The following is a 10,480-nucleotide window of genomic DNA, read 5'->3' as shown; positions in this document are numbered from 1 at the left end:
AGCAGGAAGCTCTAAGCTGGTTAATGCAGTATAATTGTCTGGACATAGACTGGTCTTTGTTTGTGTGGTTCACTCCGAATCAGCTGTAATTAACTCCAGAGTGTTTCCAGATTGCCAGCAAAGAAAAATTACAGCTTTTCTGTTTTAAATTGTAAAGCTCACAAACATTAACTATGCAGATTGCTTTTACTTTGATATATTTCTATCCTGCAAGAAAAAAAAAAGCTTATTTGCCCCGCCCCCATCTGTAAAAATGTGCTTTTGTTAAGTTACGTAATTTAGTGTCTATTGGAACATAATGGTCCCTTAATACTTTGGCTTGAAATCTTTTTACTCAATATTTTCAATCCTTTGACATCCTTGTATTTGCCTTCTTTATTGCTACGTTTTACTACTGCAATGGGGAAGAGGTTATGAGATCTTTAATGGGATACTAAACATATACTAAAATAAGCAAATTGCAGAGAAAGCTGAGTAAAGAAAACCACCAGCAACCAACTTAAAAGACTGAGATCAAATATGTATTCTGACGTAACTGGTGCTTCTACACAGGTACTTTACTTGTGTTTTGATATACATCAAAAGCCAGATTTCACTACCCTCTCGTCTTGGTCAGCACACCACACCCTTCTAAAAGCCTCTGTACAGTAGTTTGTAATTATGAATTCCAGCATGGGTAAAAATGAGGTAGCAGTGTGAGCTAATACAGCCTAGGACACAAAAGATCTGTCAGCAAATGATGCAAGAAAAAAAAAAAAAACAGTCCAGCCAAAAATCTTTTTTTTTTTCTTTCTTCTGAATTTAACAATAAGGAATTTAAGCTTCAATGTGGCTTTAGCAACCGAAGAAAAGAAGCTCTTGGTGTCTGCATAATACCACTTTGATGGATTTTTTTCATCAGTTCTCTGTACGTGGCAACAAATAAACAAGTATAATTATACTTGTGAAGGTCTATTCATTGCTTTGTCAGGATTAGATATATGTGCCGTTTTCACACTGCGCCTCTCTTTTGTCTTTGCCTAACTCACTATGACATATTGATAGAGGATTTGGGATGGGGAAAAGGCCACAGCAGAGACAGTGATGACCTTTTGGAAACTTGATATAATTCAAGGATTTTTATTTATTTTCTATATATATATACATATATATATATATATATATTTAGGATTTGTAACTTGTTATCAAATTCCCTTGTAAGTGGACAACTTTTAACCCATTTAAAATGGAATTGCAACTCAAAGTGTTATGAGTTGGCTAAAGAGCAGATGAGAATAAAAACAATAGGCAAAGGGGCACAGTGGTCTTCTTTCCCAGCACTTAGCAGAGTGGCTAACCTAGCATTCCTTTCCCATTATTCTGTCCTCTTGATCAGATCAAGTTCTTTTTAATCATTTCACAAACACTGTCTCACTGTGCTACAGAGGAGGGCTGGGACAATCTCAATTAAAAAACAGAGGTAAAACTGGCCTGATTTTGGGTTCTAATGGGAACTCTGCTTTCTGAATGCAGAGGAATTCTTCTGTTGTTCAGAAAGCACCCCCTTTCATTAGCCAGCCTCCTGGTAGGTGGGTTTGGTCATTTAGCAGAGAAGAGTTTAGGCAGCAGTGACTGCAGGACGAAAGCAAGGCAGAACAAGCAATAAAAGTTCTTTTCTGCATGTTGTCCATTAGTTCCGAAAAAGGGATTTACATGATCAAAGTCACTGATCTTGTGAATTACTGAGAATACCCAAAACTGTGTACACGTATTCTAAGCAGACCAGCAGGTATGTATTGTTCTGAATTTAGCATTAAAATTATATTAGGTTTTCTCTTTGAGATTTCTTGAGGACTTGGGGTGATTTTTTTTTAAATAGAATGTATGGCAGTAGAGAATAGAAATTGGTGAAGACTAAATAGAAAGCAGCCTAAAGGGTGAAGCAACTTTTACAGTGAGTTTACTTGTTATGCAGTCATTTTGGAATGAATTCTGTGGTTTAAGTTAAATGGTTGTCTTTGTGGTCTTTTAACTGGGACTTATAAACTCTAGTGTAAATTTCCTAAGTGGGACACGTTGATAAAAGAAAGATCTTGTCTGACACTGGTGACAGTGAAATCACTTAGCATCATATTCAGTGTCACGGTACATATTGATCTAAATAACTTTAACCGCACAAACTAAAGCGATTCCATCCAAACATGCTGGTAAACACTGCCATGGTCATAGTCTATGGCTACAAGTTTAAAAATCAGGTAAATCTATTACTAGCTCTATCAGTTCAGATAGTTTTGTTACTGTTGCTTTTGGAATTAAATGTAAATTTGATTGCAGAGAAGACTTACTAGGTATTTGACTTAGTTTCTGATTAATGTGTAGCTTGTGAGAAGAACTTGATAGGCAATTTTGTGTAAAGTTATGTGGGAGTATTGTAACAAAATATATCCTGCCACATTGCTGTGACCCGTGATAGACACTGTAGTATAGTTTTCATAATTTTTTTTTCACATAGCAATAATGTCATTACATTTTTGAAAGTTACTTCTGGCTCTGTTATGATAAAATAAAAAGAGAGGATCTTCATATAGAGAAATATTGACATGAGTCCCTGAATGGACTCTGCAGTATTTCATATAGAGAAATATTGCAGAATCCATTCAGCATCTGGCCAAAATTATTAACTACACATTACATATAACTCATTTGCGGAGCATTCAGCATGTGTGTAATAATTCTAGTAAGTGTTTTTGTAGGCTGAGAACTGTTGTAGGCGTGGAGGTGAAAGAGAATTCAAATAATAAAAATAGCTCAGAAGCTTCTTTACGAAGCTGTAAAGCATTTGAGAACTTTCCTCACTGTTGTAATTAAGGTGAATCTTCTTCCACATATCTGCCGAAGTTATCATAGGAAAGCAAAAGAAAAACTACTTTGGGTCCTGGAACTTTACATTTTAATCTAGGATCATTAATTTAGTATTATTTACCACCTTGCTTCCACTCCAACTCTCCAGTTTCTTCCTGTCTTCCTCATATCTTTTAGTCCATCAAGGGATTCTATTTTAGACATTTTGGCTGCCTTCAGTATGTACACCTTGTACAGATTTGGTAAATGCAAAGGTAAACATTAATGTTTGTGGACTAATTAGAAAATTATTAGGTTTTCACGCTTTTGGGGTTTATCAGATTATTTCAGAGGGTTTTAAAAGCTGCATGCATGCCGTGAGGATAATTAACCTGGAGCTCCTCAACGATTAAAATTACACACTAAGCTTTGTGATGTTTGATTCGTGAGCAATTAGAATGTCATTTTAACCATCTTAGATACCAAAACGAATTTTGATTTTATTTTCAGTCTATGCAGATCTTTTGATGTATCCGAAACTGCTGACTTCCTCTCTGATTTAGCTAAGATGAAATTTGATTACAGTAAAGAGAGTATGGAGAAGTTATTCTTCATACTTCATATTCCAGTGACCTTCAAGGATGTCTTTCTTCTAGAAGAACTTTTGAAAAGGAATTTCTAAAATGCCTAGTAATATTGATGAGCCCAGAGTTATGTTTTTCTTCTTAGCTCTCTGCCACTGTGAAGTCTACACAATAGAATGTAGGGGTGGGAGGGGCATCCAGGGTGAGTCATCGCGTGTCCATCCTCCCCAATATAATACGTAATGCAGTATAGCCAGGTCCCCAATAGAACACGTAATACACTATAGCCACGTCAACCTTCCTTATTTCAGAAATTGTCAGCGTGCGTGAAAGTGTTGATACTTTTACATTACAGGGCTTTTTGCTTTGAAGTTCTGAGTCCCTTCTGTTCTGAGATTTGAAAGAAGATGGGTTACCTGTTTCATGAAATCAAGATGGTGCCTGGGTCACAGAATGAAAACAAGCACTAAAGTTTGAGACCACTCAGCTCTCGTGTATAGTGGAATCATTCTGCAAATGGAGAGATCTGCAGGGACTCAGAGAAGCTTAAGCCTTAATTAAGCTGCTATTCCAGTAGCTGAAGTTTGCAGGTACACACACAATTGGGCACACACATACATACTCACACACAGAAGGCGAACGCATTATTACCAACTTACGCCCAACTTTCCCCTGGTACCTTGCCATGCTACCAGAAACTGATATGGCTTTGTAGAGTGCATCTTATTCTCAACAAAGGGAGTTTATGGCCTAAGATGCTTGCCTGGAGAAAGCTAAAAAAAAAAAAGAAAGATTGAAGTATTTTCATCAGTAGTGCCTGGGTATGATTTGTTAAGCCAAAGGAGATGTTGATTGAGGCAGCGGTTGAGAGATGGGCAACTCACCGGAATTGATAACATCAAAATGGTATTTGGAATGGTGTTCATTACGTATTGCAGTGGGAAAAAAAAAAAAAAAACGAGTGAATACGATTGTCCCCTAGGATGATAGGACTGGTTGCAGTAAATATTAATTTCTGTTCTGGTGCCTATTGAGGTGACTGAAGTGTGGGGAAGAATTGTGATTGGTGCTTAATCAGGGCCAGCCAGATACCTGCTGAGAGCTTTTGCACAAGGAAGATTTGTAGTAAGCTGATTTACTGGCAAAATGAAAACCAGAGAAGAGTTTGGTTCGTGCTGCCTGTGACTGTAATATTTCTCATTTTAAGGCTCCTTTATTGTTGGTCTCCCTCCCACGCGCATCCCCCCTTCTAGTCACTGTCTGATAAAGTAAAAGGTAAATTTAAAAAATTACAAGTTATTTGTGTTGTCCTTTTATTCCTGCTATCATCTATGAAAACCATTTAGATTTCTATTAAAGGGGGTGTTAAAGCTTTTACGTATGTTCTATCCATTTTCAGAAAACAGGAATGAAAAAAAAATATGGCTTACTGATATGAATTTTAGATTTGTGATGAATGCTCATAGTGATTTCAAAAACACTTTGGATGTCTAGGCATGCCTGTGATAGCTATCCACATTATTTTGCTACATTTATACAAAGTCTGTCTGTGATAGATAGGTATGCTGGTTTTAAGTTTTTCCCCTCACCTTTTTAGATAGTATGAGTTTACAGCAGCTGTAAATTAGTGATGGGCTATTAGTGAGCTGTGTCATTATTTAATAAAAATGGCTCCTCTCACCTTATTTTTTATCCAGGTCCCTGACAGGCTGGATGAAATGAGATCCCCATGTAGCAATTGCCATGGAAACCTGTGACTCCCCTCCTATCTCAAGGCAGGAAAATGGGCAGAGCACATCAAAGCTATGTGGAACGGCACAACTTGATAATGAGGTGCCAGAGAAAGTTGCAGGGATGGAGCCTGACAGGGAAAACAGCTCCACAGATGACAACCTGAAAACCGATGAGCGCAAAAGTGAAGTCTTGCTGGGTTTCAGCGTTGAGAATGCAGCTGCCACTCAGGTTACCTCAGCCAAGGAGATACCGTGCAACGAATGTGCTACGTCTTTTCCCAGTTTACAGAAATACATGGAACACCACTGCCCGAATGCCCGCCTTCCGGCCCTGAAGGATGACAACGAGAGCGAGATCAGCGAGTTAGAGGACAGTGATGTGGAAAATCTAACCGGGGAGATCGTTTACCAGCCTGATGGGTCAGCTTATATAATTGAGGACTCCAAAGAAAGTGGGCAGAACGCACAGACTGGGGCGAATAGCAAACTCTTTTCTACAGCGATGTTTCTGGACTCCCTGGCGTCGGCTGGAGAGAAGAGTGATCATTCTGCTTCTGCACCTCTGTCGTTCTACCCACAGATCATCAACACTTTTCATATCGCTTCATCCCTCGGGAAACCATTTACGGCCGATCAGGCTTTCCCAAATACCTCAGCACTAGCAGGAGTTGGTCCTGTGTTGCACAGTTTCCGTGTCTATGATCTCCGACACAAGAGAGAGAAAGATTATCTAACCAGTGATGGCTCAGCCAAAAACTCCTGTGTGTCCAAAGATGTCCCCAACAATGTGGACTTGTCCAAATTCGATGGTTGTGTTAGCGATGGGAAAAGGAAACCTGTTTTAATGTGTTTCTTGTGCAAGTTGTCTTTCGGTTATATCAGGTCATTCGTAACCCATGCTGTGCATGATCATCGGATGACCCTTAACGAGGAGGAACAGAAGCTCCTCGGTAACAAATGCGTCTCCGCCATAATACAGGGGATCGGCAAAGACAAAGAACCTCTTATAAGCTTTCTGGAACCAAAAAAATCCACTTCTGTTTATCCCCATTTTTCTACTACAAACCTCATAGGACCCGACCCAACCTTCCGCGGTTTATGGAGCGCTTTTCATGTTGAAAATGGTGACTCTTTGCCGGCTGACTTTGCCTTCTTGAAGGGGAGCGCGAACACCCCCGGCTCAGCAGAGCAGCCGCTGGGGATCACCCAAATGCCAAAGGCTGAAGTCACTCTGGGGGGGCTGTCTAGTTTAGTAGTGAACACCCCGATTACCTCCGTCTCCCTCAGCCACTCATCGTCTGAGTCTAGCAAGACATCAGAGAGCAAAGACCAAGAGAACAACAACTGTGAAAGGCCAAAAGAGAGCAACGCTTTGCACCCTAACGGGGGGTGCCCGGTCAAGAGCGAGCCCACCGAGGCGGGAGATGAGGACGAAGAGGATGCGTACTCCAATGAACTTGACGACGAGGAAGCATTAGGTGAACTCACGGATAGTATTGGTAACAAAGATTTCCCTCTCTTAAACCAAAGCATTTCTCCTTTATCATCCAGTGTGCTAAAATTCATTGAAAAGGGCCCCTCATCCTCCTCGGCCACTGTTTCTGACGACCCAGAAAAGAAAAAGCAGGCCTCCGCCGTCAGGGCCGGGGGCGGTGTCGCCACCGGCTACGGCATCAGTGGCAAGGACTTGGCGGAAGCGAGTGCCAGTCAAGACAGTGCCACGGCTGCTCACGCAAGTGAGACGGCCCGGGGCGACGAAGACGGCACGGCTGCTCCGCACCAGCACGGCTTCACCCCGAGCGCCCCCAGCACCCCAGGGCCCGGCGGGGACGGCTCACCGGGCAGTGGCATCGAGTGTCCCAAGTGCGACACGGTTTTGGGGTCCTCGAGGTCTCTTGGGGGTCATATGACTATGATGCACTCAAGGAACTCATGCAAAACCCTCAAATGTCCCAAATGTAACTGGCACTACAAGTATCAGCAGACCCTGGAGGCCCACATGAAGGAGAAACACCCCGAGCCGGGCGGCTCCTGTGTTTATTGTAAGACTGGACAGCCTCACCCCAGGCTCGCCCGGGGCGAGAGTTACACGTGTGGCTATAAACCCTTCCGCTGTGAGGTCTGTAACTACTCTACCACTACCAAAGGCAACCTCAGTATTCATATGCAGTCGGACAAGCACCTGAACAATGTGCAGAATCTCCAAAATGGCAACGGCGAGCAGGTGTTCGGCCACTCGGCCCCAAACTCCAACCCCAGCCTCGGTGGCTGCGGGACCCCCTCTCCGTCCAAACCCAAGCAGAAACCCACCTGGCGCTGCGAGGTGTGCGATTACGAAACCAACGTGGCCCGGAACCTGCGGATTCACATGACCAGTGAAAAGCACATGCACAACATGATGCTTCTGCAGCAGAACATGAAGCAGATCCAGCATAACCTGCACCTGGGCCTCGCCCCGGCCGAGGCAGAGCTGTATCAGTACTACCTAGCCCAGAATATAGGCCTGACCGGGATGAAGCTGGAAAACCCCGGCGACCCGCAGCTGATGATCAATCCATTCCAGCTGGACCCGGCGACAGCGGCCGCTCTGGCACCGGGACTTGGTCAGTATTTACTGCTTTTCCGCACTGCTGTTAGTTTCTCATCACATTTTGATTTGGCGTGATGCACCCAGATAAAGTGGTGAGTGCCAACAAATGGGGGACAGTTTACTAGAAGGGACTTTCTCTTTAAGCTGGATAATCCACCCATTTGTGCTTCACTTCAAACCTGACTTAACTTCAGAGAGGCAGGAGTTAAGGGAGCAAGGACAGCAGAAGAGGAGTTGGCAAACTTTGTTTTCCTGTAACAGGTTGATGAACAAATACTAATTGGCATTAATTGCCTGTCATCGTTACCTATACCTTACTAGGTTTATAGCTTCGATTTCGGCAATTATGCACTCAAATACCAAACCTGAGCTTCCAAAGGGTAATGCCATTATTTTTGGTGAAAATTTTTTCAAAAATATTTTAATGTCTGTGATTGAAGATAATTAAACAAGCAGTAATACCGTTACCTTACCCCAGATATTTGGCGGTAGATTGCAGGCACGCATACAGTATTAGCCAAATCTCATCAAGCTTTTAGACGAATTGCGAAATAACAATTAGTGCTCCTGTAAGTTTATCTAGGTGCTTAAATTGCAAGCACGTGACTTTGTTATGGTATTGATCAACTTTCCTGCCCTCGAAAATACAAATTTCAGAATGACATCATGCCCAGTAGGAGTAATTAAAGCTATCTGATGAGGGAATTTAGAAGTTGAAAGGGATGATTGTAATTGATCCTGATTCAATCCTATTATAGCTTTTTATAGTTTAAGCTCCAGAGAAAGCACATTCCTTGTCAAGACTTTATTTTACAGATTCCTTTGTGTGTGCTGTGTTTTCCAGTCTCTATTTTTCCTCTTAATTTTTTTTTTCCTGTAGTAAATAATGAGCTGCCGCCTGAAATCCGGCTTGCCAGTGGTCAGCTAATGGGTGATGACCTGTCCCTCCTTACTGCAGGAGAGCTGTCACCTTATATCAGTGACCCAGCGCTGAAGCTATTCCAGTGTGCTGTTTGCAACAAATTCACCTCTGACAGCCTGGAGGCCCTAAGCGTGCATGTGAGCAGTGAGCGCTCCCTCCCAGAAGAGGAATGGAGGGCTGTAATTGGAGATATCTACCAGTGCAAGCTCTGTAACTACAACACTCAGCTCAAAGCCAACTTCCAGCTCCACTGCAAGACTGATAAACATATGCAGAAATATCAACTGGTGGCTCACATTAAAGAAGGGGGCAAAAGCAATGAGTGGAGGCTGAAGTGCATTGCCATTGGCAACCCTGTTCACCTAAAATGTAACGCCTGTGACTACTACACCAACAGTGTGGATAAATTACGCTTGCATACCACCAATCACAGGCACGAGGCAGCCCTGAAGCTCTACAAGGTAAGCAGTGTCATCCATTTCTGTTGGCGCAGAGTAGAGGAGGGAATTAACTGTTTTGGAGCTTGGACCACAAATCTGCAAGTTAAGGAAAAAAGAGAGGAAAAAAGAATATAGAAGGGCAAGAGCCACAGTTTCTGCTTCACGTTGCTAAATGCAGAGCCTGTTGAAGTAGATGGAATCGGAAAATATATTTAAAGGATTTGCCATATGTCCCTTTTACATGTATCTCCGTGGGATTGATCACTCTACTGGTTGCCCTGAAATAAAATCACTTTTCTGAGTGTTTCCGTATATAAAATAATACTCTTAAACCTCTTTTATTGATTGATCAAAAACAACATAGCAACCCTCTTAGCTAAGTATTAATGGCTTCAGGGAGCAGAGGACAAAAGTAGCGCTGCCTTGTGAGTGCATCATCTTTTGTTTGGTGACAAACAAGGATGATCCAAACACAATGTGTGGTTTTTGGGTTTTTTTTCCCTGCAAGGTCCTGGTGGTATTGAGTAAAAACATGCGCTCCCTTAGCATCAGTTGTCAGTCTCCTACTTAACTCTGTTGTTATTTTGCATGACTTTTCCCAGCTAGTAAAGTTTTTAATCCTCTCAGTGGGTGTGGCTCAGGTAAAAATGTTCATTGAATGGCAACTAGACTTTTAATATTACAGGGGAAAAAAAGAAAAACTATACGGATGTAATGAACACATGCAAACGATGAACATTATTTGTTACATACCTTGTCTTGACTTTTTCTGAACCCTAATTACTGGTTATTTATTTTCTGCAGTTTGTTTACTGGATTGGCTTGATTGTCTTGGTTCATGTACAAATGTAACAGATTCATTTCTATGATGAATAACTAGGTAACTTCTAAAAACTTCTTTTGTCCAGAGGATATTAAAATTCAGAAAATAGGGGCTTCCCTGGTGGCGCAGTGGTTGAGAGTCCGCCTGCTGATGCAGGGGACACGGGTTCGCGCCCCGGTCCGGGACGATCCCACATGCCGTGGAGTGGCTGGGCCCGTGAGCCATGGCCGCCGAGCCTGCGCGTCCGGAGCCTGTGCTCCGCAACGGGAGAGGCCACAGCAGTGAGAGGCCCGTGTACCAAAAAACAAACAAAAAAAAAAATCAGAAAATATTGCGAACCATTAGTCATCGTAACAAGCTCTAAATATGATTACAAAATCCATTTTGCAAGTGTTATCTATTGATTTATACTAGAAATCAGTGATAACTATACTATCAGGAGGCAACCAGTGATTATAATACCTATGGCTCTTCTAATGCTCTTTCGAACTATAAACAGACCACAAAAAGAGCAGATTGTGGCTATCTCGAGCAGGGGCAAGAATTATTTATTTGAGTTGGCCTGCCG

General features: G+C 42.2%; 1 protein-coding gene across 1 annotated transcript in view; it reads left to right on the top strand.

Moving 5' to 3' along the window:
- Positions 1–10,480, top strand: part of ZFHX4 (zinc finger homeobox 4) — a 179,049-nt gene that overhangs the window by 17,622 nt on the left and 150,947 nt on the right. Inside the window, exons 2-3 of the mRNA XM_007455363.1 lie at positions 5,102–7,740; positions 8,608–9,110. Of these exons, the coding sequence (XP_007455425.1) occupies positions 5,148–7,740; positions 8,608–9,110 (3,096 nt within the window). The 5' untranslated portion in view covers positions 5,102–5,147. The remainder of the gene's footprint in view (positions 1–5,101; positions 7,741–8,607; positions 9,111–10,480) is intronic.

Source organism: Lipotes vexillifer, unplaced genomic scaffold (genome assembly GCF_000442215.2).
Source record: "Lipotes vexillifer unplaced genomic scaffold, Lipotes_vexillifer_v1.1 scaffold1962, whole genome shotgun sequence".
In the NCBI taxonomy this organism is placed as follows: Eukaryota; Metazoa; Chordata; class Mammalia; order Artiodactyla; family Lipotidae; genus Lipotes; species Lipotes vexillifer.
The sequence above is the reverse complement of the archived record's forward strand: the minus strand, read 5'-3'. Positions and strand labels throughout refer to the sequence as shown.